This window comes from Prionailurus viverrinus, chromosome C1 (genome assembly GCF_022837055.1).
Source record: "Prionailurus viverrinus isolate Anna chromosome C1, UM_Priviv_1.0, whole genome shotgun sequence".
NCBI lineage: Eukaryota > Metazoa > Chordata > Mammalia > Carnivora > Felidae > Prionailurus > Prionailurus viverrinus.
The window spans coordinates 195,525,384-195,552,512 of record NC_062568.1 but is presented as its reverse complement, the minus strand read 5'-3'; the positions used below and the strand labels follow the sequence as shown (position 1 = coordinate 195,552,512).

Genomic DNA, 27,129 nt, shown 5'->3' with positions numbered 1-27,129 from the left:
ACTATTTAGCCAGTCAGGAGAGTGACTCCGATTTTATTAAAATACACAATATATATAGCACTCATTATAGGCCAGGCATAATTCTAAATACGTTCCAAACTTTAACTCTTTTAATCCCTACACTAATCCATGAGGTATAATCCCCACTTTACAGATGAGGAAACTGAAGTCCGTGGAATTTAAGTGACTTACTTAAGGTCACGAAGTAAAGAAGCAGGGGAGACAGGATCCCGGGTGCCAGTATCCATGTGTTTAACTACTGTGCTCTGCTGGTGGGGGAAAAGAAAATACACTCTGCTGTAAAGACTCCGATTTTACAGATGGAAAAACTAAGGCCAAGCCAGGTAAAGGGACTGGCTCAGGCAAGGAGGGAGGACAGATCACTGGAGGAAATCGGGGCTCCTGATCGTAGGCTAGGCTTCTGTCTTGGTCCCAGTGCAAGTCCGAGTGATAGCTGGAGAGAAGCTGAGAGCCCTCCCAACCCCTGGCACCCACTATCTCATCTGGGGTCCCAAAAGGGCCCAGGGCAGAGAAAACAGTAAGATTACAATCCTGGCACCCTTTTCCTAAAGACAAGAGCCAGTTATAACCACAGGTAGCTTCTCCCTCCCTTTTATTTATTTTCTTTCTCTCTTTTTTTTAAAGTTTATTTATTTATTTTGAGAGACAGAGAGTGACCAGGGAGGGGCAGAGGGAGATGGAGAGAAAATCCCAAGCAGGCGCTACACTGTCAGTGTGGAGACCTACTCAGGGCTTGAACCCAGGAATCGGGACATTGTGACCTGAGCTGAAATCAAGAGTCAGATGCTTAACCGACTGAGCCACCCAGGAGCTTCTATTTTTCTTTCTGATTGCTAAAGGCTATACGACCACTGCAAAAATTTTTACAAAGTTAGATCAGAGGAGCAAAAAGAAAAGAATAAAAAAAAATCACCTTAAAACCCCTCCTCGAATACCGGTATATTTTCAAGACTTCTCTGCTCCCTCTCGGTTTTTATAAGCATCCAAGCTGTGAAGCAAGAGACTTGGCTTCCGATGCTGGCTTGCTGTGTGTCCTTGGGCAAGTCCCTGCCCTTCCCTAGGCCTCAGGCTCCTTACCTGCGAAATGAGGGTTTGGACACGGTGACCTCAGAGGAGGCCCCTTGCCGCTCTGACCTTCTGTTTCTGCTTCTGTTCCTGGATTGGCAGAAGGGGCACGAGCCGGCTGCCCCTCTGCGGGGGATTCATGGCTGACAGCTCCCAGCAAGCCACCTCCGGGACGATGTGATGGCCCTGGAAACAGCCTTCCCTGCAGTCTCAGCGTTCCCAGGCCCGCCTGCTCGCTAGGCCCATATGGTGCCCCCTGCCAGCTGGACACCACCAGCTGCCCTTCACCTGGCAGCCCTGGGTGACTGCTTTTCCTTCAGGCTCCAGAATGCTCTCTCTGCTGCCCCGGAACCTAGCTGGCTCAGGGTAAGAGAGCTGGGGGGCTCTGCCCTAAGGACCTATCTACCCATCGCCACAGCCCTTTGGGGAGAAGACAGCCTCATACGGTAAAAAAGATAGAGGGAGGGAGAGAAGAAGACAGGAAGGAACACTGACTGTAATCCAACTCCATTTGGACCCCTTGCTAGGCATTCAGGAATGAATCCGAAAAACACACTGCCCTTGAAGGATCCAGAGTCTAGTGGAGGCAACAAGAGTAGAAACAGGCAGCAGAAACACTTGCAATGCTGAGAGCTCAGGCCTGTGAGATCCCAAAGGGAGAAGCCTACTAGATAGCAGTCAGGGAAGGCTTTCTGGAGGAGGCAACTTCATAGGTCAGTTCTCAAGAACAGGTGTCTGCCTTTCCAACTCAAGTTTTTAATTCTTACCGGCAGCCCTGTGGAATGGGTGTTGTTGCCCCTTTTACAGATGATGCTCGGAAAGGTGAGTTCACAACCACCAAATGAAGAAAAGCCAGGTTCAAATCCCCATGAGCCTGGGACAGAATGAGACAGAATGGCTGAAAAAGCACTTGGTTTATACTCTGAAAGAGGAATGTCAGTGGGGCCTCACTACCCAGCTGGGGATAGCACAGCCCCATTTCCCCCCCAACACAGGAACAGGACTCCTGTCTTCTGGGCGAGGAGCAGTCCTAGAGGCTGAAGTTCGCCTTGCTGAAGCATCCCCATCTAGAAGGAGCAAGGCTGTGGCATGAAGACAAGTGCTCTCTTTTGACTCCCTTCCGCAAAGCGTAACGGGAAGGCAAAGGATCCTAGAGAGAATCCTAAATCCTGGCCTTAGAACATCTGTGCTTGAGGAATTCTAGAATCCACACTCCCCTCACAATGCCTCCTAGTAACCATGGCAGGGTCTGGGTCAAGGTCATGCGGCACCTGGCCCTTCCAGGTTGGAAGGATGGCTAGAAATAGGATCCCATTTCCTTTGACAGATAAAGATGAAGACATAGTGGGGGGGGGGGGATAGAAATTGCCTAAGGTAACACAGCAAGTCAGTGTCAGAGCGTAACACCCAGGTCGTATCACTACCTGGGGGGTGGGGTGGGACAGCCCAGATGCCCAGGTGGTGCCAGAGAGCATCCTGGGTGCTGTTGGAGGAGTAAAATCCCCAACCGGTCTTACTAAGGCAAACTTTTATAGTCCTGCGCAGTACTCAGCAAAGTTCTAATACCCCAACTCTCCTAAGCCTCGGACAAGACTCTTCTTTCCCACCCTAAATCTACCCATCTGTAAAATGGCCCCCAACTACCTTTCAGCTGGGCTGCTTAGAAATCCTAGGAATAAGGGGATTGGAAGAGGGAAGAAAAGAGGGGGCGTCTTGGGCTTTAGGCTCCCTACCTCAATGGCGCCCTTCACCGGGACAGCCTCGGGAAGGAGAGAGCAGGAGCCGGGCCAGGCGTGGCGAGGCAGAGCCGTCGGGGGCGGGCCCAGGGGCGGGGCCTAGCCGACCATCGCCCCGCCCCGTCGGGCGCCTGCGCGGCCCTCGCGCCGCGGGGGGAGGAGCGCGAAGCCCGCGCGCCGCTCGGCCCCGGCGGAAAGTTTTCCCTGACGGAGTTTTGGCGGCGGCGGCCGGAGCGGCCATGGACGCGCTCAAGTCCGCGGGGCGGGCGCTGATCCGGAGCCCCAGCCTCGCCAAGCAGAGCTGGGGGGGCGGCGGCCGGCATCGGAGTGAGTGTGTGCGCGTCCGCCGGGCCGGGCGGGGGCCGGGGTGGCGGGGGGGGGGGGGGGAGGGGGGCTCGGGCCGCGCGGACCGGCCTCCCGCGGGTGCCGGGGACAGAGGCGCTGCCTGCCCGGTGCCCTGCGGCCCTGCCGGGTCCTGCGGGGTGGGGGTGGGGGGTCGCCCGGGGTCAAGTTGTGCTCCCACTCCTGTGCCCGCTCTGTGCGGCTGGGGAGGAGGGGCGCGGAGCTCGGGATCCCCAGGTGCAAGCGGCAGTCGGAGGGGCCGCAGGTGAGGCGAAGAGACCTGCGCGACCTCCGGCGCCTGACCCCCTCGCCGCCCGGGGCAGCTGAGGGGAGACCGGAGCTCAGCGTCGGTGCCTGGGGCAGGAGGAGTGGGCACCGGGGCTTAGGGGAGATGCCCGCACCCTGCGCCCCAGCCGCTCGGTGCGCGGCCGGCGGGCGGCCACGTGCCCCCTCCCTGCAGTCCAGCCCTTGAGGTTGTCTTTAGACGCCCAGAAACCGACTCAGGTGTGAGCGGGGGTTCGCAGGTACCTACTTGAGGTTGGGGGCGAGGCTCAGCCTGGGGTCTCAGGACGTAGCACACACCGAGCCGTCCAGACCCTTGCGTCCCCTCCTCTTCCCACGTTCTGGCTGATTTTGAAACCTGTTTTCTCTCACACTTTCCCTCTCGGGCCTCCGGAGTCCCGCGGCGCCCAGGCGAATGGCAGGCTCGCCACCACCCTCTCTCGGGGGCGTCTGGGAGGCTGGGAGGCCGTCCCCCCTCCTCTCCTCGTCTCGAATTACTCTCAGGGAACCCGTCACCTGGCACCTTCCCCTGAGGCCTGAGAAACCCAGCCCGAGTCCTTCTTTTCTGTCCAGGAGAAAGAGCGTGGATTGCCTGGGGTCACACAGGCCTTCCTGGTAGATGTGGAGCCAAAGCAGGACTTCCATACCCTCCCACCCTCCTGTCAAACACCTGGGCTTCTCCCTGCACCTAGAAACCACTGACAGTACAGTTGCACCCCACCCCGCTTCCTTTTCTTTCCAGGGCTCCGCCAGGGGAGCCCGAGTTCCCTCGAACCACGAGTGCCAGCGTGTCTGGGCCTAGAGAACCCGCCCTGCCCCTCCCTCTTGCCCCCACTCTGCTGTTCCAGTTGTGGCCACCCCCTAAACGGAGACTGGCGTTCAGAACTTGGGCTGGTGACTGCTGGTAGGGGTAGGGTCAGAGACCCATTAGGGTTGGTCCGGGCCAGGCCAGGGATGCACCCTCTCCCACCGTTATTGGCCTCCCAAACAGCCCCTTTAAATATTTATGGGATTTGACTAGGACTTCTGAGAATAATGGTTTGTTTCAGCGGGGGAACCCTACAGTTTTTTTCCTGGGATGGGAGAGGGACGGGGTGCTGCTACGGGAAGAACACTTAGAGGTGTCTTTGATTCTGGGGAAAGGGGAGAGGTAGCCACCTTGGATGGTGGAAGAGAGTTTTTCCTGCTGCTCTGATCTTGGACAAGTCATTTTCCTTTCTGACTCCGTTTCCTCGCCTGCAAAATGGGGATGAAAATTCTAACCTGACAGGGGTGTTGAGAAAGTTATTGATAATGCTTCCTCCTGGCACCTAATTGGTGGTTTCCTTCTGTCCCACACTCGCCTTTCTTGTCATGTGGGCCCTCAACAGGACTGTTGCTCTGGTGGAATAAGTTTTGGGGGCTCAGAGCCCATCTACACCTGCAGAGGAAAGGAAAGGAGAACTCCTGTCCCCTGCAGACCCCCAGAGTGCTGTTCTGAGCCTTCTGGACCCAGAATGATCTGGGTGGAATCTTCACCTGTCCCCCGTTATTAAGTGTCAGTTTCCTTATCTGTAAATTGTCCATAACGGTAGTACCCAGGTGGTGTGTGTGTGTGTGTGTGTGTGTGTGTGTGTGTGTGTGTCTTAAATGAAATAGTGCTTGCCTGGAATGGCAAAAGAATTCAATAAAATAACAACAACTGCTTTTGTCACTTTATGTTTTACACAGTGTTTTTGCTTCTGTTATTTCATTCGCTCATGTCAGGTGATAGAGCCGGGATTCTTATCAGACATCCCCCGTCACCCCTGTCAGAGATTAAAAAAAAAAACCTGAGCCTCAGGCTCCAACACAGCTTCCTAGAAGCAGCCCTCCAAATTTCCCAGCCCAGGGGTCTTATCACTGTGCCTCCTGGGGCAGGTGCCACCCCAGGTTGTGCCGACAGTCTCTGAGAACAGTGGTGGCCACAGGGTAGAGAGGGAGGCCGTGGGGTGTGTCTGGGGCGGAGGTGCTGGGGTAGCCTGGCCTGGGAGGGTGTTCCAGACAGGCCCTGGGCCCATCCCTCAAGGCCAGAGCCCTGTGGTTGACTTTTGGGGCCAAACTGAAGCCAGTGGAAGTTAAGGATAGACTTGACACCTGCTATCAGCTGTGACTTGCTCCTGCCCCTCAAGATCCTCAGCTGGGATTAGCATGATCATTGTTTTATTTGTGGAGAAACTGAAGCCCAAAGAAGGGAGGCAGTTTGCTTGAGGTCACAGCAAGCTAAAACCCCAGGCTTTTTTTTTTTTCTTTTCTGTGAACCTCATGGCCCTCTGTCTGCCAACTAGTCCTGAGTTTGAAGGAGAACTCTCCTTCTCCCACACATGGCCTTTTTCCCATCTCTTCGGGAGCGTTGAATATTTGATCTCAGTCCCTGGCCAGGGATTTTCCTTTCTTCCATCTGCCTGGAAAGGTGGCTTATCCTGGCCACACAATACCCTTTTTTCCAAGAGAGATCCTCTGACCCTCAGACTTGCTTCTTCGTGGGTTGTGCCAAGCTGTCAGAGAACTCCAAACGCGGCACAGTTTCCAGTAAAGCTAGTTTATGGTAGTATGTGGGGGACAGAAGATCTGTTCGTACTTACTTGTAATATTTACAATAAAAGATATTATAAATAACCCCCCTAGTCATATTACTTATTGGTCACAGACTATGTGTCATGCACTGATAGGTACTGGGGCGTCTGGTGAATAAGGCAGTCTGTCGGTCCATTGTGCTGCCGTCTGTTGGAGGAGGCAGACAGAATGACCAGGGTGCAAACGAGAGGTATGGTCATAAGTAGTGGTGGCGCTATGAAGAAAGATCGAGGAACTGCGGAAATGGGGACAGCTTCCGTAGACTGGTATGACCACTCCGCTTCTTCTGGAAAGCAGATGCCGAGAGAAGGATCTGAGTGCGAGCCATCTATCTGGGAAGAGATCTCAAGAAATACCTTTAGGAGAAGTGAGAAGAGAGTCCAAAAGGTGGATAAGTCACCAGCGTGAGTGACTGGAGTGCCATCCTGTGGAGAGCTTTGGGAGGCAGTGGAGAATGTGCTCTTCGGGAACTCCATCTGAGGGGTAGTTCCCGGCAGGGGTGGGCACAGGGTGCCGGGGCTGGAAGCCCTTCATGCCCCAGTCTGCGTGGGCATTGGCACCTCCAGGAGCCAGAGAGAGCCGTAGGCAGAGAGGTGGCACGTCGGGTGACATGTGTGGAAACGGCACCCAGGGAGGGGGTAGAGGGGGGCTCCTGACGGTGTTAGTGCAGACAGGGGTGGCCTCTCCAAGACGGTGACTTGGAGCACGCATGAGAATACAGGAGGGAGGAATCTGGGGATAGCATTCCAGCCAGAGGGAACAGCAGGGGCAGGGGACATTTAACTGGAGGCTGGGGCCCTGCTTCTCACAGGTCTGGTGGCCGAGGGAGGGATGTGTGCCTTGCAGGAGTCAGGTCACCCCTGCCCACCGAAGGGCACTCTGTCCAGGCAGCCGTGCAGGACACGATGCCCGCCCTCTGACCTCTGCGTGGCCCGGGGAGGGGCTTGGTGGGCTGCAGGAGTGGGTGGACAGCACTGTGGGAGGCCAAGACCAGCTCTGTCAATTATGAGTCATGGCCAGACTCCTCAGAGCTGCTTTATCTGTGAAGTGGGAGTCCTGCATATCCTTGCCTCTCCTCACAAAATACTGCAGGTGGCTATGTGCACATCCAAGCTCTTTGCACTTGACCCGTGGTGATGACAGTAGCTCGCACTTCAGTGGCCCTCAGTGTGTACCAAGCATGATTCTAAGCCCACCTGGCATGTGAACTCATTTCATCCTCACAGCAACCCCACGGGGTGGACATGCTTCTTGTCCCAGTTTTTAAGTGAGGAAACTGAGGACCAGGGAGGCGGCGTGACTGAAGCCCACAGCCCATCTCCAGACCGCATGGTTTTAACCTTGACAGCGTGCTTTTCTCTTACAGACTAAGGAGGTGCCTAGGAAGTGAGAGCTTGTGCCATTATCATTTAATAATTTTCTTTGGATAATCTTAACAACTTCTGAAATTTGCCTGGCACTTTTTACATGCTGAACCCGTTTCTGAATGATGCTCTTGAGGGACTGAACCCATTTGTCAGACAAGAAGGCTATGGCCTAGAGAAGCAACCGCATTCCAGGTCATGGCAGAGCTTGAGTCCCCTTCTGAGATGTCACTCTGTGGCTTCTGAGGCCATCTCCCCACCAGGCTGGAGGAGGCTGGAGGCCAAGGCCCTTCGAGATTTCCCCATGGCCCCTGGGTTTGGCTGTAGCTCTGATGTTCCAGACACCAGCCAGGCTGGGTCTCCTGGGCAGCAAAAGGGGCACAGGGTCCCTTCGCCCAGCTCTGAATCCTGGGCAGGGGACCTTAATGAGGAAAGAGCACACGTTTGCAGCCGCAAGTAAAACTGGGCATATGGTCCATCCCCAGCCAACTCTGACAGCAGGGTCATCTGTAAAATTGCTAAGTTAAAATAGCACAGTCATTACCCACCACAGGGCCAAAAATAACCAGGACCGGAACAGGGCTGTGGACTCAGGCCTGTATTTGCCCAGGGGCCTCTGGGAGTTCTTCCTGAAGTCCCAGGCTCTTCCTGGGGAGGAGCATGTGGCCTCTAGTCTCTGGATGGTGAGCAGGCGTGAACTCTGTGTTTGTTTTATCCAGTGCTCTTACGTGTTGGTTTCTTCAGGGAGGGTGTGGGAGACCTTATATTGAAAGGATGAGTCATACCTAGAAGGACAGGAGCCTAGGGGGCGCCTGGGTGGCTCAGTGGGTTGAACGTCAGACTTCAGCTCAGGTCATGATCTCATGGTTCATGAGTTCAAGCCCCGCATCGGGCTCTGTGCTGACAGCTCAGAGCCTGGAGCCTGCTTCGGATTCTGTGTCTCCCTGTCTCACTGCCCCTTCCCCGCTTTTGCTCTGTGTGTCTCTCTCTCAAAAATAAACATTCAAAAAAAAGAAGTACATGAGCCGAAGCAGGGTTCCCTCCTTAGAGGGGAAGGAGGATCTTGCTGGGCCTGGGAGGGCAGCGTAATGGGAACGGGGACAAGGGCGAAGCAGAGCAAGCAACATTAGCTGGGAGTTCACCGTTTCCAGTTGCTGAGGGAGACAGACATGACTGGAAGTCTTTCAAGAAGGCAGATGGAAGACAGCTGCTGGCTATGGGTGATGTGGCTGTAGGAGGAGGAGAAGGAAGTCCACGCTCGAGAGAGGCACAGGCAACCCACTGACAGGAGGGATGAGACCCCATCAGGAGGTATGACCATGGGCAGGCCCTCTGCTAAGCACATTACATTTAATAATTTCATTATTATTTCACCAGAGGGTGGAAACAGCAGCCCTGTGAGCTGGGGACTGTTGTTACCCCCATTGTATGGATGAGAGAACTGAGGCTCAGGGAAGGGAATTGATTCGTTCAAGATCACTCAATGTCAGAACTGGGATTCTTGGATTAAGGCCTTTGCCCTTAAGGAAGGCCTCCTGGATGAGGGTGGATGCAAGGGGTTTCAATCAAACGAAGGGAAAGGCATTTCTGGTAGAAGGAACTTGAGCAAAGGCGTAGGAGTGGGAAAGTAAATGTTACATCAGGAGGAAGAAGTTCTACATGGTTGGAGCTTCCGTGTGTGTGTTCTGTGTTGGGTGTGCATGTGCCTGTCTGTGCACGCAGGGATATTGTGGGAGAGGAGACTGTCATTCCCCAGTAGTCATTGTGAGAATTGCCTGTAGTAGATTAGGAGCTTGGGGTGGGGGTGGGGGCGCAGGGGGAGAAAGCTCTGACTTGCTGTGTGATCTTGCACAAGTCCCATCCCTCTCTGGGCCTCAGCTTCATCATCTGTCATGTGAGGAGTTCTGGCAAAGGGTCTCCATGGCTGATGAGTGGCAACTAGTCTACTGGGGCCCTCCTCATGCAGGAGGCCATAGAATAGGGGAAGGGTCAGGCCAGGGAAGGAAGAATGCAGACTATGACAAACATTTCAGAGGTCAGGGAGGACTGGGGAATATTTTGACAGCAAAAAGGTCATCTGTGACCTTGGCAAGCTTTGGCCCTTTGGAATGGAAGGAGCGGAAGTGGCTTTGGAGAGGGGCCAGGAAAGGCTGAGCCTGAGGAAATGGGAGAGTAGGGACATAAGAATGGGGGGAGCAAGGATGTTTGCTGTAGAGCAGGGGTGGATAGGCAGATGAACAAGGCCACCCCTGATTGATTAGTGTTGCCTGCCTGGAGCCTTGTATTGAGAAACAGTCCAAACCTGTAAATCAGAGGGAATAGAGCTGCAATTGATTGGCAATGTCTGCCAAGGACACTAGTGATAGGCATGGCGACATGTAGTTTGCCGTTCTTGCTTAGATGCATGTTGGGTTGAAAGTGCTGTTCTGAGTACCTACAGAGAGGAAGCCTAAGGAATTAGGAATTGTGGGAGGAAATATCTCTGGCTCTAGGAACTTCCTCCTAACCTTTTGCTAAAATGAAGGTAGTTTGCCTCATGGGAAGTTAGTATCGGCTAATGGTCAGGAGCTTGAACTTGAGAGTCAACCATTGTGACAAATTACTGGTCCTTTGAGCCTCCCTTTCCTCTGTGAAACCGGAATGAAAGAATGCCTGCTTGCAAGGCAGCTGTGAATGTTAGAAGTAATGGTAAGAGCTGCTTTGTTATTGTTGTCTGTGTTACTTGATAGTTCTGTTCTGCGCTGATGATGTGGTGGTTTTCTTGGTTTCTTTAAGAACAAGGCTCGGGTCTGAGTTGCTCCGGGGCCCCCGTCACCCAACGCAGGACTGGGACACCTCAGGGACTTTCTGATTCTTTTTTGGAAGATCAAATGAAATAGGCCTCGTGGTTGATACGGCAGAGGATAAGGTCACTTTGGGGGCTTCTCAGCAGGGACTGGGCCTCGTGTTGGGGTGGTGGCCCAAGTGCACAGGTTGGAGGGCAGTGGGCCAGGGCCCAGAGCTGAGGGTGGCCCTGCAGGCCTGAAAGAAGACTTGGAGTTGTCCAGGTCATTTCTTCGCTCAGCAAATATGGAGTGCCAGCTGCATGCCAGGCTCTGGATGACCAGTCAGCAAGTCCCTGCTCACCTGGGTCTCAAATAGGGGGACTGGGTATACCTGTACCCTCCCTCAACACACATGGATTCTTTTTCATGAGGAAGCAGTCTCGGAAAGGGACAGTGGCCTGCTCAAATCAAACCCAGAGAGATATGGGTATACAAGGCTCCTTCTGGCTGGTGGAGAAGGAGGCAGAGCCCCTGGAGGACTAGAACTCCAGGACGGTTGTTGTAAGGAGCAGCATGGGCCCAGACAGGGTAGAGGACCCAGTGCTTCCAGCTGGGCCCAGTAGCACAGGAACCCCGGAACCTGCTGTGCTTTGTAGGTGGGGCCCACTGCCCTGGCACCAGCGATGCCCAGTCCTGAGCTTTCTTCCTATGGCTCTTCCTTCAGAGCCACTGAGGGCCCCTGGAAGAGCAGGGAGGGCACAGGATTGTCCTAGCTCCTCTCCCAAAAAGTAGTCCAGAGAAGCTGGTCCTGGCCATCTCTGTGGTGGACCCTGGAAACTGATTCCTATCTGGATCCTGCCCTGTCCTAGATTGTGTGTGAGCTGAAGAGCTCACAGTTTTCTCATTTGTAAAATGGGTAAAATCATAACACCTCCTCCATTGCAGCATCAGAGATGCTGACTGACAGGATCGTGGAGTGTTCATTCGTCCCGCTGATTGGGCTTGGAAGGATTCCTAGAAACCTCCTTCCTCTTTGGTCCTCATTACTTCCCTGCTGAGTGATCTGGTGCCTCTGGGCCTGAGCTGCTAAGGAAGAACCCTGGGGATGGTTCAAACCACTCATGAAGACCACACTTGCCCTCCTGTTCCTCTGTCTGACCAGGGTCCTCTCTCACATGAGTAGGGCTATGTAGGGGCTTTTCCAGTTCTCTCTCCCAGTCTGTTCCCCTACCCAGTGAGCTGGCCTTTTCCAACCTTCCTGACTTCAGTTGTGGGTAGAGTTTTCAGACGACCCCTCCCATGTGCCCTGCTCTGGACTTGAACCCAGGTTTGCTGATTCAGGCAGCCTTCATACAATGTCATTTGAGAAACCACCCCCTCCCCACCACAACCACACCTCTCTTCCTCTCTACGGCTATGCAGGGCAGGCTGGAGCCATGGAACCACCCAGGTTTGAATTCTGTTCTGACTCCAGCCCTTTACTCACTGCACGTGGACTTTGTCTGATGACTTTGCCTCTCTGAACCTCAGTTTCCTAATCTGTAAGGTGAGGATAAAATCCATCTCACAGGATTGTATGAAAGATTCAGGAAGAAAATAGCATAGTTTGCTCTCAGCAAGTTTGTGTTAAAGAGTTTGAACTTGAAAATACGGGTTCTGATTTTGGCTCTTGTACTTGCTGGCTCAGTGGACTTGGTTGGGTGATTTCACCTCCCCGGGCCTCAGTGTCTTTGTAAGTGGGTATGATAAAAGCATCCTACCTCATAGGTTGTCCTAAGGATTAATGAGAATATTTTACGTAAGACTTCTTGCCATGGTGCTTGGTGGGTTATTCCTTTATTGTAGATAAAAAGTAATGATAGATGGACGACCCCAGTGTGCCTTGCTAGGTCTTCCTAGGAAATGTGGGCCGGGAGGACAGGGTCTGAGGCCTGTCCCTGTCCTGCCCAGAGCTGCCAGAGAACTGGACGGACACTCGGGAGACACTGCTCGAGGGGATGCTCTTCAGCCTCAAGTACCTGGGCATGACGCTGGTGGAGCAGCCCAAGGGCGAGGAGCTGTCGGCTGCTGCCGTCAAGAGGATTGTGGCCACGGTGAGCCCCGATCAGGGTGGGGGAGCCGTGAGCCAAGGGCCAGCTTCTTCCTGGGGTGCCACTCATCCCCTGCTCATTCCCCTGATTGGATGCATCTGAGCCGTTCTTGCCCTGAGTCCCCTTGCATCCGGCCTAGGGACTCTGGTAGACAGGAGCCACTGGGCTTGTGGGGTCAGGGTCAGTGTCCTCCTCTCCCGTTGTTGTGGCCATGGCCCCTCCTAGTCTCCCCTCCCCCCAACTCGGGTCCCCTGCCTAAGGGTTAGTGACTTAGTGAAGGGAGTAGTGGGGAGGTTGCTGTCACCCAACCACTTGCCCTGTGGCCTGAGGGACAGGGTAGCCCACCAGAGACCAGATCTCCCCACTCCCTTACTCCCCCTCCTGAGTAAACGTGGCCTAGAAATGCTCTTCCCTTGGTGGTCTCAGACCCCTCAGCTCAGACCCTCACAGGTGCAGTGGGTAGAGTGGAGAGTCCCCAGGAGTGATCCTGCTGGGTTGAGATCGCCCACTCAGCACTCAGAGCCTGAAGTCCCTCCTAGCTGTGTGTCCTTGGGCAGGTCCCTTGACCTCTCTGAGTTCATTTATTTCCTCCTCGGGAGGAGCTCTGTTGCCTATAAGATGACTCAAGTTCCAGTGTCTGGCAGACAGTGGGTACTTAATGAACAGCAGTTGTCCCTGTGTTTATTAGAAGAGAGCATTGTTGACTAATGTCTTCCCCGGTTTGTCTGCCGTCTCTGAGACCTCACATGGGCCTCAGGTCTGGGACTTAGACCAGCTAGGTGTAGCCCATGAGAGCAGCTCCCAAGTGAGGCAGGCAGGCTTCTCTGACCCATGTCTGCCCCAAGGCAAAGGCCAGCGGGAAGAAGCTGCAGAAAGTGACTCTCAAGGTGTCACCACGGGGGATTATCCTGACCGACAACATCACCAACCAGCTCATTGAGAACGTGTCCATTTACAGGTATGCTCAGCATTGGCCACCCTCGCTCTGTGCCTTGGGGCGGTGGGTGGGGTGCCCTTCCTGAATCCATGCACCAGCACTTCCTGTCTGGGTGAACTTGGAGCCTCAGTTTCCTTGTGTGTATGTGGGGGAGGAGCCAGATCCCACCTCCCAGTGCTGTTAGGAAGTGCTGAGTACACAGCCCCTGGCTCACAGTGGGTACTTGGTTAAAAGGCAGCTGCTGCTGTCATTATTGCTAGTTGCAGCAGGCAGCTGAGGCCTAGTCAGGGCTAGGACCCTCCTCCCCACTCCCCTTCCGCAAGCATGCTGCTGAGTCAGGCTTGGAGCAGAGGGCTGCGGAGTCGCTGCCTTTTCCTTCCGCTGTGAATATAGCAGCTCAGCTCTGGACATCTGGCCAGGCATTCAGGGAGGCCTCAAGGCAGAGTCCAAGGCCAGAGTATAAATGGTATGGGGGCAGGGGGGTGGCCATTCTCAAGGAGACAGAGCCTAGCCCTTGGAACCTCAAGCTCTTCCCACTCCCTCTCCTGGCTGATCAGTTGTAGGATTTCAGCGCTGGAAGGGACAGTCCATTTTATAGATGGAGAAGCTGAGGCCCAGGGAATTGCCCAGGGCCCCACGGTGAGGTAGTAGCTGAGCTGGGAGCACCGAGGCTGGAGCTCTGACCGGCAGGCACCCAGCTGCCAGGCATTCCTCCACCCTCTTGCTTTGTCTCCAAGCAGGTGGTTCCATCCGCTGAAGCATAAGCAGTGTTGGGGGCGTTGAGGGTGGGGGTGTGTTGGAGGGTGTGGCTTTAGAGTTTCTGGCTGGTGTCTTCCTCTCACCTTTCTGACTCTGCGTGCCTCCTTTAACCAGGGGAGGCCTCAGCCCCTGCCCTTAAGGAGGGAATGGAGGGGAAGAAATAGGAGATTAGAGTGTTTCTCAAGAGGGCAGAGAAGAAGGGGCCTGTCTGAGGAAACCTGGGAAGGCCTCCCAGGGGAGGTGGCAGGAAGCTTGATCCCCTGAGATAAAGAAGAGGGAGCTGCTGGTCTGGGGGTCTTAATGGTGCTGATCCCCGTGTCCATGTCTGATTAAAGCTGGGGCCACACTGGGGAAAGAGTCTGCTGAGCTCCTGTCCCACCTCTGGGCTGCCAGTTCCTCTCAGATTGAGATTCTCAGGATGAGCAGCCAGCAGGGAGGCAGCAGACGGGGGGGGGGGGGGGGGGGGGGGGGGGGGGGGGAAGGGCGGTGGGAGGGCAGGTTTTCCAAGAGAAGGGAGCTGTTCTGTGTTCCTCCTGGACCCAATGGGGCTCCTGGTCTGGCCGTCTTCACACACCCTCATGCTACTCCCAGCTCCTCCGCCTCTGCTCACAGCTCTGGGAGAATTTGCCAGCAGTCTCAGTCACCCTGGGAGAGAGGACCTAGAACTCCTCCGACCTCTGGGCAGGAGAGGAGGCCTGGTGCAGGGCATCTGGGCGGGGAAGTGTCCAGCTTCCCCTTCCCTGTCTAGTCAGCCCAAGCCCTGAAGGATTCCAGCCTCTGGAATCCTCAGGTGAACGCACATCTCAGCTCTGCCACTAGCTTGGTGGTCTGAGACCGTAAGCTTCAGTTTTCTCATCTGAAAAGTGGGAATAATGGAGCCCATCTCGGGCAGCTCTGAGAATTAAATGAAGTGATATCTAGAAGGAAGGGCTTAGCTATTACCATTTTGAGGTGTGGCTCAGTGGGGGGCAGCGGGGGGAGGTGCCCTCAGTCTTTCCTTCCGCTCCTTTGTGCCTAGCCTGGGTACCCGCCCCCCCCCCCCCCCCCCCCATGCCATCAATGACCCAGAATGCCAGGCCCAGAGATCAAGGCCACATCTCCTGAGTTTTACCTTCAGGGAGTGGGATAGGAGGCTCTGGAGGACTCAGAGGAGATGCCCTATGGGGCATCCCAGATGTGGTCAGGCCCCATGCCAGGGTTTGGTGACACTTCCCACTTGCCTTTCAGGATCTCCTACTGCACAGCAGACAAGATGCACGACAAAGTGTTTGCGTACATCGCACAGAGCCAGCACAACGAGAATCTCGAGTGCCATGCCTTCCTCTGCACCAAGCGGAAAATGGTCAGTGCGGAGAGGCTGGGCCTAGGCAGGCTTTAGCTTTGCCTTGGCAACCCTGCCCTTGGGGGCTCTGTGTGGTAGGGGAGGCAGGACCCAAAGATGGCATCACTTAACAGGAAGTGTGAAATCCCCGGGGACCCCAAGACGATGCTGAGAGCACTGAGTAAGGCCGCAGCCCTGTCAGAGTGGGCTGCCCTAGGCGGTCAGCCTGGCCTGTGGGTGGTGACAGGCCCGTGTCCCCAGTGAGTGCCCTGGCACCTTCCTCTCTGTAACATGAGTGATTGGATTTGAGATTTGGGTGGGGGCGGTCTGTAGCATGGTCTGGGGGTGCAGGGTCTTGTAGGAATTAGTCCTTGGGGAATGGTGATCAGAGGGTCCCGGGAATGACAAAGGGACCTGGCTTGCTGTAGCCAGAGTGGGGAGGGAAATGGCTATTTTTCGCATCTACGATGTGTGTCTTTCAGTGGTAGGCTTTAAGGGATCTTTTTGTTTAACCCTCTGTGAGGTGGCGGCTGTTACTGTCTTTATTGTTTTTATCTTTAATGAGGAAGCAGACTCACAGAGGTCAGCTGTTGCTGAAGATGACACAGCCAGCTGGGCAGAGTGAGGGTTCAAACCCATGTTCTTCCCCTCCCGGCGCGACTGTGAGGAGCCACGAGCTCCCTGCCCCAGTTTCCAGGCTACTCCCTGGCCGTGTCCAGCTGAGATGGGTGGGGCCTCAGTGGTCTCTGGGCATTTGTCTTGAACTTTGGGACAAGCAGCCAGGCTGTGTCCACCTTTGGTGTTGGGGCTTTCGTTTTGGAGGCCCCTGAGGTCTGAGCATCTGCTCTGTGAGGAGGTTCCTGACATTTGCTCGTTGAGTGTTGGCCTCCGTTGACCTCTGTGTACAGAGTCCAGAGCCCCAGTCCCCATGCCCAGTGGTCCTTGGATCCTCTCCCCTACCCCTCTCATCCAGGACTCGTCAAGGACATCACAGTCTTTAAGTGCCCCTCAGGCTTCCTGCTATGCATCAGGGCCTGCTTGAGATATAGTATTAGTTTCCTATTGCTGTTGTGAGAAATCACAAACTTAGTGGTTTAAAACAACCTGGATTTATTCTGCTACAGTTCTGGAGGTCAGAAGTCTTAAGTGGGTCGGCAGGGTTGTGTTCCTTTTGGAGGCTCTAGGGAAGAACACACTTCCTTGCCTTTTTTAGTCTCTAGAGGCCACCATTCCTTGGTTCCGGGCCCCTTCTCCAACCTGAGAGCCAGCGGTGAAGCCCCTTCCAGTCTCCCTCCTGCTTCCATTGTCACATTGCCGTTTCTAGCTCTGACCCTCCTGCCTCCCTCTTACAAGGCCCCTTGCGATTGGGCCCTCTAGGGAATCCAGGATAATCCCCCTCCATCTCAAAATCCTCCACTCAGTCACACCTGTAAAGTCCCTTTTGTGGTGCCAGGTAGCACTCAGAGGTTCCAGGGATTAGACATGGACATCTTTTGGGGCTGTGATTCACAGGTCTCGTGTAGGGAGCACTATGGGACAAGACCAGTTAGGGGTCTGATCCTGGCTGATGTGCTGTGTGACTGCGGATAAGACCCTGCCCTTCTGTGGGCTGCCCGCCCGTCAGCAGAATGAAGAGGTCACCTCAGTGACCTCCAGGATTGTTCTGAAAGGCCCCTTTCTTTTGTGCACCTTGTTTCTTTCCTGCAGACTCAGTGTCGCCAGACACTCACCCGAGGCCTCGTGATGCCCCAGGTCCCTGAGCTACAGTGGCTTCTCCCATGACAGCCTTGTTGTCACAGTGACTCTTGGCTTTGTCTCTTATGAGGCCACACTGACTTAAAAATACAGGCTCATTACATCTCCATTGTTTGTCTCTTCCTCTCCACTGACCAGAGCAGGCGCTGGGCTGGGGCAGCTGGCCCACGGCCACTGCTGCAGAATGTGGACCCTGGTGTGGAGGGGCTCTGAGCTGCAGAGGCTTCCTCTGGGAAGGGAAGGTTGGAGGCAAAAGAAAGCGGATGCTGGCCCAGCGGCTCAAGGGAGGCCTGCCCTCGGGCCAGAGGACTTTAGACAGGCCTGAACAAAATCACCCTGCCCCAGGCCAATAGGTCAGTCAGTTATTGAGGAAAACAGCCTACCCACTGCTTGGTGCTGACAACAGCGCCCTAATCCGGCAGAGGGAACGGCTCCTGCGGGCCACCTGGGCCCAGGCTCTTCACTTTTCCCGGCACGTTGTCCTCTGTGCCAGGGGCTGACTGGCTCGATCACAGCGTACCCATCCTTCCCCCAGCTGGCCTTCCCCCTTCAGGGAGCCTCGGGGAAGCCCCTCAGCCCGCCCAGCCCAGGGCAGTGTATGGGCCACCTGATGCAGATGCGGTGTTCTTGTGCCCTTCCTAAGGCCCCAGCCGAGCGCAAGCTGGCAGGAGCCTGGCCACGTTGGAAATGCTGAGATTCTCAGGGCTTAGTGGACACATCTGAGAAGGAGGCAGAGGTGAAACGAGGGCCTCAGGTTCTGCAGCCCACCTGCTGACAAGTGTCACTTGTCACTCCACAGACGTCACTGCTGCCTGGCCCGGGGCTGAGCCCTGTGGTGGGCACTGGGGCCCCAGGGGATCGGCCATGGAGACACCAACAAGATGGTTGGGGGGGAAGAGCCAGGATTCAGTAACTGGGGGGCGTGGCTCTAGGGTGGAAGTTCTTAAGTCTCACTGGAGTTCCGTAAGACTTCCCAGAGCAGGAGACATTTTGAATCGAGCTTTGAGAGCTGAGTAATGAGTGGGAGTTTGCCGGCCAAGACAAAAGGGGTCCGGGTGGTGAAAGGCTGTGTGCACCCCAGCACAGGAAGCAGCATGTGCAAAGTCAGGTGCAGAATTCAATGGTAGGATTGGTGGGTGAGGACTCCCATGTCACTGGAGCTGGGGTGTGGCAAAGCAGAGGCAGCCCGCCAGGGGGAACTTGAATTTGGATGCTGACATAGCCCTCATTGCTTTTGGCCGGCGGCCCACAGTCTCCACCTCCCCACTCTTTCTCGCCTGGCTGCCTGCATGAGTGAGAAGCTGTGGCCACCCGGGGTCGGGGGAAGGGGTTCCTTTCTGGGTCACCCACCGGTTCAGCTTAGCTCGGGCAGCATGCCACCAGGCCTCCCTCTCCCGGTGACTGCTGTTAGGCACGGCCAGGATGAGTTTCTCTACAAGGAACTGTTTCCATCTGCCCAGCTGGGAGGCCTCGGCCAGCACTGCAGCCTGCCTCTGGGTTCTGAAGTGAAGGTGGGGTTAGGGCTTCAGTGGGGGACCCAGGAATACAGTGCAGGTGGACTGACAGCAAGCAAGGTGACACCCCCTGATTCTACCCCGAGCAGGCGGGGGGGGGCAGAGCTGCTCTCCCTCACGTGGGCACTGGCATGCCTCGGGTAATCCTTTTGTGCAGGATTTATGCTTCTGGGGCAGCAGGGCCATAAGGGACACGTGGCCCGACTTGGTGGGAGTACCAAGCTAGGATCTGGGATCCTGGGGGGTCCTGAGCTAGATAGACCTGGCCCCTTGAAGGAGCTAACAGCCTGGTTACTGGGAACGAGACAGGGACATGAAACACTGGGTGTTAGAACCCAGTCCTGGTGAGAAGAATGCCACGGGCCAGAGGCGTTCTGAGGAGGGCTGGGCTCGCAGCCTGTGGAGTGAGGGAAGACAGGCCTCCCGGGGGTTGGGGGGTGGGCAGGCCCTAGCAGTCCTTTCTTGTAATGCTGCCCCAGAGAGCCGGGCCCACCCCGCTCCCAGTCCCTGCCCAGCCTGGGCTTGCAGCCACCTGCACACATGTGCATCTCGGGTTATATTTGGTTTACTTACAGCTCGGGATTTCGGGGCAAAAGGGCGGGGATGTATGCAAATGAACAAGTTGATTTATGCAAAAACAGTATCAGGTTTGTGCCCGCAGATATCCTGGAGGCAAAAATCGCGGTGTTTCCATCTCCCTGCCACCTTAGGTGACCAGCCCTTTCTTGGGTGTATAGTGATTTGACTCTGGCTGCTAATCAGCCCATATTTTTAGTTCATGGGCAATTCTCAATGGTAACTGGGTCTATTAAACTTGATTCAGACGTGACAGCTTAAATTGTAAACAGCTGTGAAGAGTTTCATACTTAATTACCATATTTAGGTTTTTGCCATAAAGCGCCAGTACTTCCATCAAAAATGTAAATGACGGAGACATTCAAATGAGATTTTATACTTCGTGAAGTTTAATTGGCATGGATCAGTCAGCTTGTTTAAGGATTTTAAATTAAAAAAAAAAAAAAGCGTTTTGAAGGCAGTAGCCACAGCTTCATTTCTCAATTAAACCAAGTTGTCTGGTGGATGGTGTGAGAGTGGGTCTGAGACTGGTTAGGCCTGAACTTGTGCACTTGAAAGAATCTGGTGCTTTCTTCCCTAGGCCCAGGCTGTCAGACGGAAACTAGATGCCGCTTCCGGCTACAGCTGAGCTCTGGGACTCCCGCTCCCAGAAGCCGGACTGTGATTAACCCTGAACTGGAAGCAGAGAGAGGAAGGGGCTGAGATGAATGTGGGCTGGGGCAGGTCCTGGCCAAGCGAGGCCTCAGGAGGCCTGCCCCTTGGGCAGATGGAGTGCAGCCAGCCTATTGCACCTCTGGAGGGCTTTGGCCTGCTCTGGGGATCAGGGGTGTTTAGACTAGATTCTTGCCTTTGGGCAGCGGCCCAGATAGGGTGACACAGGCATGTGAACTGGTGACACTTCCATATGCATGATGCCAGAGAGAGGTAGGTGGAGCTGTGGGGCACCAGTGCTGGTGACCTGAGAGAGCTGGTGACGTCTGAGTCGGGTTTGAAGGGGTGGATGGGAGTTCCTCAGGGGTGAAAGGCCAAGATGTGGCCCCCTCTTACAGGTATATGGCGCTGAATGGTTTTGGTGCCCTGACACAGGTACACATTGACATTTTGCTCCTGTCAGGCAATGTACAAGCCTCCTCCTCCCTTTTTTGGGATCCAGTTGTAAGTCCCTCCAACCCAGCATAGGGCTAACCAGAGTGTAACCTTTGCTTCTGACTGTGGCTCATTCAGGCAGTGACTGGGCCCTTTCCAGTTCTGGCTTTTCTGTTGTCTAATTTCAAGGACTCAGTTTCTGTGTGAAGTCCACAGGTAATTAGGGAGGGCTCTTGGAGGAAGTAAGCCTCCTAGTTAATTGAATATAGGGAAGCCCAAAGGGGAAGGGGAAAAGGTGGAGGTGAGCAGTCTTTGCAAAGGTTGGGAATGGAATAGAGGTGGGAGCCGAGGCTGGGCTACAGGTGCTGAACCTGGGGCCCCCAGCTGCCTGGAGTGGTTCTGGCCTCATTACACCCCAGGCTGCTTCGGTGACCTGGGCGGGGCCAGGACTCTGCTTTTGCCTGTCTGGAAGTTCAGAGCCTTGAAGGAGCGGAGCCTCAGCCTCCGGGCCTACATTTCTCACTTGCTGTTACCTGCCTGACCTGTACCCATCCCCCACCCCGCTTCCTGTTTTTCAGGCCCAGGCTGTCACCCTCACAGTAGCCCAGGCCTTCAAAGTTGCCTTTGAGTTTTGGCAGGTGTCCAAGGAAGGTGAGCCTTGTTCAGGGACACTGTGGTGGGTGGGGGTGGAGCTGAGGAAGCTGACAGAGTAGAGAGGAGTTGGCGGGAGGGGGGAGGGGGTGGGGGGTGGTAAAGTCCCTGGAGTCCAGGCCTGACTGTCCACTTCATCAGCTGCCTGGTTGGTGACTTTGGACAGGTCCCTTCACCTCTGTGAGTCCCTGTTCCCCCTGTGAAGAAATGGGAACAGCTGTCCCCTCCCCCCCCCCCAGGGTGATTGTGAGGATTAAGTCTACAGAGTTTCTCTCCTCTCTGCTGGAGATCTAATGCCTGCTGCCTGAGAGTGGCCGCAGACCTCCCCTGCCCAGCGAGTGCTGGGAGTGGGGCTCCAACGCCCTGTGCCTTGGTCCCACAGAGAAGGAGAAGAGGGAGAAAGCCAGCCAAGAAGGAGGGGACGTCCTGGGTGGGGGCCTCCGTGACAACACCCCATCGTTGAAGAGCTGTGAGTCCTGGGCAGGGGGTGGGACCAGAATCAGCTGCATGTCTCTGGGTCTGCCCTTCATCCTGAGGGCCCCCCTCCCTCCTGGGCTGGGGCAAACCCTTGGTTTTTTATTTGTGTTTTATTGTTAAATAAATAATACATGTTCATTATAGATAAATTAGAACATGTGGTTAGAAGGGAAGATTGCTCATTTTGGTGCATGTTCTTGCAAATATGTTCCTGTGCAGCTATATAAATGTATGTATACATCTCTCTGTATACATTTAACATCTTATTATGTGATCGCTTAACAAAACTTAACACCTGTTCCGAATGTAAAAGTTTCAACCTAAAATGTTAGTTGGGTAGAGGTTCTCACCGTCCAGCTGCTTCGGGAGGTGCCCAGGTGGGGCTCTGGGTGGTCTGCTTGATGGGCCTGGGAAGGCCATGCCTGAGGAGGGAGTCAAGACCACAACAGCCCAGGAGGCTCCAGGATCGGGCTGGGAGATGGGGCTTGGAAACAGGCGGTTCTTCCCACTGACACACCTGACTGGACCCCTCCTAGTGGTTGCCACTGGGAACCTGCTGGACTTGGAAGAGACGGCCAAGGCCCCGCTGTCCACAGTCAGCGCTAATACCACTAACATGGATGAGGCACCGAGGCCTCAAGCCTTGAACAATAGCAGCGTTGTCTGGGTGAGTGGTCACGTGGCCTGGGGACCCCACAGGGATCTCACAGCGAGCCTCAGCCTGATCCTGGTTGAGGCCTAAGGCTGCTCCAGGACCTGGGCCCTGGCACGCATGACTTCAGTCCTCTGGGAGGGCCAGACCCAGCCCAGCAGCGCCCAGGCCCAGGGTGGGGGGCAAACAATGTCCCCTTTGAACTCGGGGCTGCCTCCCCAGCAGGCTTGGCTCCCAGCACAGCTGTCTCCTCACAATGGCCAGCCTCTTGGTCTGAGCGTCCATAGTCGGCCCACCACAGGACCAGCTAAAGGCTCCCTTGTTCTTGGTGTGGGCACAGTTTGCTCCTGACACCCGTCCCCGCCCCACCATCTAAAGGAGGAGTCTGAGGCCTGGCGGTCAGCAGTTGGCCTCTGACTCGCTCTGTGACTCCAGGCAAGCCCCCTGACCTCTCTGTGTCTCAGCTTTTTCATCCCTTCAATAAAGATGATGACCTCTGCCTGCAGAGTCTTCCAGAGGAACCTGGGTTTTTTTTTTTTTTTTTTTTTTATCAAAAGTTAAAATTTTTTTTCATCTGAAAATAATTTTAGAACTACAAAAAGTTGTAAAAACAGTACAAAACATTCCTGTTCACCCTTCATCCAAATTCTCCAAATGTCAGCATCTAACATCACTGCGTTACAGTGATCAAAATCATTAACATCAATCTGATACTGTTATGTAATCTACAGGCCATAGTCACATTTCTCCACGTGTCTCCCCCCCCCCCCACCGCCTCCCCGTGTCCTTTTCCTCGTCTAGAATCCATTGCAGAATCGTTATTTTGTCATGTCTGTTTAATTTTAAAGAATCTGGAATGTTGGCAGACTTGAAAACTCATATCCTGGTCCCTGTTGGGGGCCACCTGTAGGCACCGCGAACCTGTTCTCTGCTGCCTGGGATCCACCCTTGGCACCCACCCATCCACTCAGGGAGGCTGCAGGGAGCCCTTGCCAGTGTTTTCCCACCTAGGCTCTGGGATTCCTGCCATCATTTAATCCCTCATGAGCTTGGAATTCTGGCATGGCTCTTGGAAGTGGATGAAAGCAAGGACACCGTCTTCCCTACCCTCTTGCTCTTGGAACTTGAAAGCCATAGACCTCATCCACTCCGACCCACTCATTTTATGGAAGGAAAAGCTGAGTCCCAAAGAGGAGCTGCAACTTGCCCAAGGTGTCCCTCGACTAGTGGCAGAGCTGGGAATTGTACCCACCCAGTTGTGCTCTTTTTCCTGTTCCGCATCCCAGGTTTGAGTCCCTGGGTTGAGATGCACGCGGCAGTCGCCAGGTGGGGGGTCGGCCTGTGCCTCTTTCCCCAGGCACCCGCCAGACCCCTGTGCTTGTGTCCAGAGTCCCTGTGGCTTATCCAGGGCTGGGACACCCTGGCTGTGAGCATGTGCTCCCCCACTGAGGGTTCATATCTCCTGCTTTGTTTTCCCCCAAGGAGCTGGATGACGGCCTGGATGAAGCATTTTCAAGGTAACGTTAGCTGGGCTCCTCGTGCTGGGGAAGGAGGTGTGGGCTGCTCTCCGGGGTCCTTTGCCTGTCTGAGAACATGAACTCTGATCTTCTCCAGAGCAAAAATCTCAACTCGGATACTTCCAGGGATGGGGAACTCACTATCCGGGGTTGCCCGTGTCTGCTAAAAAGCCCCTGCTATTGAATCAAAAGCTATTCCTTGTGGCTTCTCTACCACAGCCTGAGCTGAACTGAACACTCCGCAGCTCAGGCTGATTTCCTCGCCCTGCACCTGGTGTAGCCTTCAGAACCTGGCTTTTTGCAGGCTTTGTTCCCGCCAGAGGTTCTGCAGTTGTGGAAAGGGGCAGGGAGGGGGCAATGCTTAATTAAGCCCGTAGAGCGATACACAGAGGAGGGATGTCAGGCACAGCAAGGAGGTATTTTGGTCTTGCCTGAGGGTGGTGGCATTTCCCCATCTTCCCAGGGGCCCTCCCTGTAGCCATGACTACCTTCAGCTTGGGGACATGGCACTGAGAAGGCTGGGCTGAAGAGAGGCCTGGGCAGCTCAGGGTTCTGAGCACTGGGCCTGGGCAGTCAGGACCCCCTGTCTCCCTGGGGACCCTGGGCAGCCCCCTGTAGCCCTCTGCTTCCTCCCCAGCCCCTTCCTGCTGGAGCCTGGTAGATACCCCTCGGTGCAGCCCAGGGAAGAGGGGGGGTGTCAGCACCATTGGCCCTTTCGCGGAGGCAGACATTCTTTTCACTGTCCTCCCTGCTTCACTAACTTCACTAACTGACTGCAACCCCCTCATTTTAAGAAAATCTTCCGTTCGCTTTTTCCAGATTACTTAAGTATCATGTGCCCTTTATTAACAACTTCGAAAATCAGCAGAGCATTAAACAGGAAAGAACACCATCCTATAATCCCACAGCCCAGACTTTTGGGCTTAATTCACGCTAATCCTATACATATACACTTTTTTTTTCTTTTTCTTTTTTCTTTTTTCTTTTTTTTTGGGGGGGGGCATTGATCAGCTCATGGTATTTGCATTTGGGGATCCTGATTTTCACCTAACATTGACATACCAAGAGTGTTTCCCCAGGCTGTTAACAACTCCTTGTAAACACCTCATTTGTTCACTGCTCCCTCACGTGCTTCTAAGGACCTGAGTCGTAATTTACTTAACTCCCCCCTGTTCTTTGGATGTTTGGGTTCTCTTCCTTTTTAAGTCTGTGTTTTGAACAGCACTGTATTGAACACAGTTCTAGCCAGTAGTCTCCTAGCTGAACTGCCTCCGTCCCGCACATGCCCCTCACTGACCTCGCCAGCACGGCCCTTCCCTGCCCTTTCCTGGTGGAGCCGGGGGTGTGGAGCCCCTCTCTCCGTGGCGGGAATGCCACTGCCCCCCAGTGTTCTGAGCCGTTAGCCCTCAAGGGTAGACTCTGGTCAGAGGCTTCACCTCTCCTGACATCCTGGGGTTTCCCTTCTGGCCCCGGTGTCCTGGCCTTCTCCCATCCCTGCCCTCTCACTCTGACCCTGGACTGGCTGCTCAGGTCCCCGCCAGCCCCTTCGGGGACCCTCGGCTCACACAGCTCTGCCTTCCAGGCTTGCCCAGTCTCGGACGAACCCTCAGGTCCTGGACACTGGATTGACAGCACAGGACATCCATTACGCCCAGTGCCTCTCACCTGTCGACTGGGACAAGCCTGACAGCAGCGGCGCCGAGCAGGATGACCTCTTCAGCTTCTGAGGTCCCCGGGGCTGGCGGGACACGTGACAGACCAAAGCCTCTTGTGGCGGGGGGCGGGGGGGGGCCAGCTCCAGGGCCCCCAACCACCCTCTTCCGGTTGGCAGCACCGTTGGCCTGCAAATCAAAGCCGCGTCCGGTCAAGCAGGGGGAAAGGAGAAGTTGGTGTGTTTTTTTTGCCACACTCTTATCCTAAGAACTGAAGGATGCCTTGAATATTTATTCAGCGACTCCTGGTTCACCTCGGAAGCCAGTTTTGCATCAGGCACAAGTGCAGTGTTTTAACCAGCTTTTTGCCCTGTCCTGAGAAAGCTCTGCTCTGCTGTGGGTATCAGGACGGTGACCAAAGCATTTCTTGTCCCTTCTCTTTTTCTAAGGACCCAAATTTCCCTGGAGGCGTCCCCACACCTTACAGAAAACTGTCATTTTTGAGCACAGGAGGGCCCTGTGGCTTCAGGGGAGCCCCGAGTCTTGTGCCGGGGCCCCAGCAGGTGTGGGCCTGAGCCCCTGGCCCTCCCCGGGCTCTGAGAGACAGAGGGGCAGCCCCTGACCAAAGACAACGCGTAGCTGGCACTTTAAAGCACACACGGCAGGTGTGGCCCCCGGGGGCTCCTCGATGGTGCTGTTGGCATAGAGCTTTCTGTCTGGCTGCCCGTAGGTTCCCAGGGTCTGACTGCAACAGTGGAAATCATCTCTGTGTGACTGCCCTGTCGGCGTCCCCCGCCCCGCCTCTCCCCCCGTCGATGAGCATGTGCCCACTCTCCTGTTTCGTCTGCGCGGGTGTCTCTGAGCCCCGAGTCCCCATGCTCCCTGGGACAATGCGTGGAGCCCAACACCTAGACTTGGTCAGGACTATCTGGTCGCCGTTTTACAGGCAAGGAAATGGGCCCCAAACGTGGAAGGGGTGGGGCGCACACTAGAACCAGATCCCATGCCAAAGTTGCCTTCTCACCCTCCCTTCTCCCAGCTTGCACCTCCTTTCTGGTTTTGTTGTCCTCCCAGGAACCAAAAACCCCAGCTATTTTCTGACCAAAATGTGTTTCATAACAAACCATCTGGTGCCTTTCCACACAGAACTGGCTTGAGCCTCCGTGCCCTGCTAGCTGTCTGGCTGCCGACTTCCGTGCAAATGGAAGTACTGATGCTAATTTGGAGGGTGAAACAAAACCAAACTCTGGAAGCGTCACCCTCTTCCTGACTCTCACCCCTGGGTCGGGACATGTCAGCAGCAGTCTGTCCTCAGTCTCCCTTCCTCCCCCCTCCCCCCCCACCACGTCACCCCTCGGGGCGCCCATCAGAGCTGCCAGAGTCTTCTCCACCCAGAGGTGCCTCCCAGGCCTGGCTTTGCTAAGCTCAAGTCACTGATCACAGTTCGAGCAGGTTTCACCAGCCCAGGAGACACACACACACCATTTCTCAGAATCTGCTTGTCCAAGCACTTGAATCAGCACAAAGACAGAAGGGCCTGGGCAAGGAGTGGGGTGGCACTTGTCGAGTCTATCAGAATATGGGGTCGTTTCTTTCCCTGCCCAGCTCTTGCACCTCGCTGCCCACCCCAGACCTCCTTGGTATTGGCCCCTGGATTTGTTACGCGGCAGCACGTGTTGGGCCTGAAAGCTGTCCCTGGCAGGAGGATCTGGGAGCCCCAAGAAAGGCCATGCTTGAGAGTGTGTGTGTGTGTGTGTGTGTGTGTGTGTGTGTGTGAGAGAGAGAGAGAGAGAGAGAGAGAGAGAGAGAGAGTGAGAGAGACTTGACCTTCACAGTGGTCTTTGGCTGATAAGCCTTTGGGTATGCTCCAGTGTGTCTGCAGATAAGTCTTATGCTTTACTTTGTGTTGCTGTTAAAGTTGTTCTAATGAGGAAAAGAATAAGTAATAAAGGTTCTCTTTTTGAAATACAAA

At 54.9% G+C, this 27,129-nt stretch overlaps 1 protein-coding gene and 1 long non-coding RNA gene across 9 annotated transcripts in view; one reads left to right on the top strand and one right to left on the bottom strand.

Annotated features, from left to right (window-relative positions):
• LOC125173488 (uncharacterized) overlaps positions 1-4,047 on the bottom strand; it is an 18,659-nt gene extending 14,612 nt beyond the window's left edge. The window contains exons 1-4 of one of the 6 annotated variants that reach the window (XR_007155049.1): positions 2,820-3,066; positions 1,854-1,960; positions 935-1,098; positions 193-269 (exon numbers count right to left, since the gene is read on the bottom strand). This is a non-coding gene — a long non-coding RNA (uncharacterized LOC125173488). Of the gene's footprint in view, positions 1-192; positions 270-934; positions 1,273-1,853; positions 1,961-2,819; positions 3,067-3,696 lie in introns of those variants that run through there. The other 5 variants (XR_007155050.1, XR_007155048.1, XR_007155044.1 and 2 more) reach the window with 5 other exon arrangements.
• On the top strand, positions 2,970-27,129 carry LDLRAP1 (low density lipoprotein receptor adaptor protein 1). Of its 3 annotated transcripts, XM_047872699.1 has the most exons (10): positions 3,027-3,149; positions 11,593-11,716; positions 12,121-12,263; positions 13,106-13,218; positions 15,184-15,298; positions 20,787-20,859; positions 21,242-21,328; positions 21,873-22,003; positions 23,471-23,505; positions 25,088-27,129. In XM_047872699.1, exons 3-10 carry the CDS (start codon positions 12,168-12,170, stop codon positions 25,230-25,232), a joined length of 795 nt encoding a protein of 264 aa, XP_047728655.1. In that variant the 5' UTR covers positions 3,027-3,149; positions 11,593-11,716; positions 12,121-12,167; the 3' UTR covers positions 25,233-27,129. The 3 variants fall into 3 exon arrangements, with proteins under 3 accessions (XP_047728654.1, XP_047728653.1, XP_047728655.1); XM_047872698.1 differs by lacking the exon at positions 11,593-11,716 and having other exon boundaries at positions 2,970-3,149; positions 23,474-23,505; XM_047872697.1 differs by lacking the exon at positions 11,593-11,716 and having other exon boundaries at positions 2,971-3,149.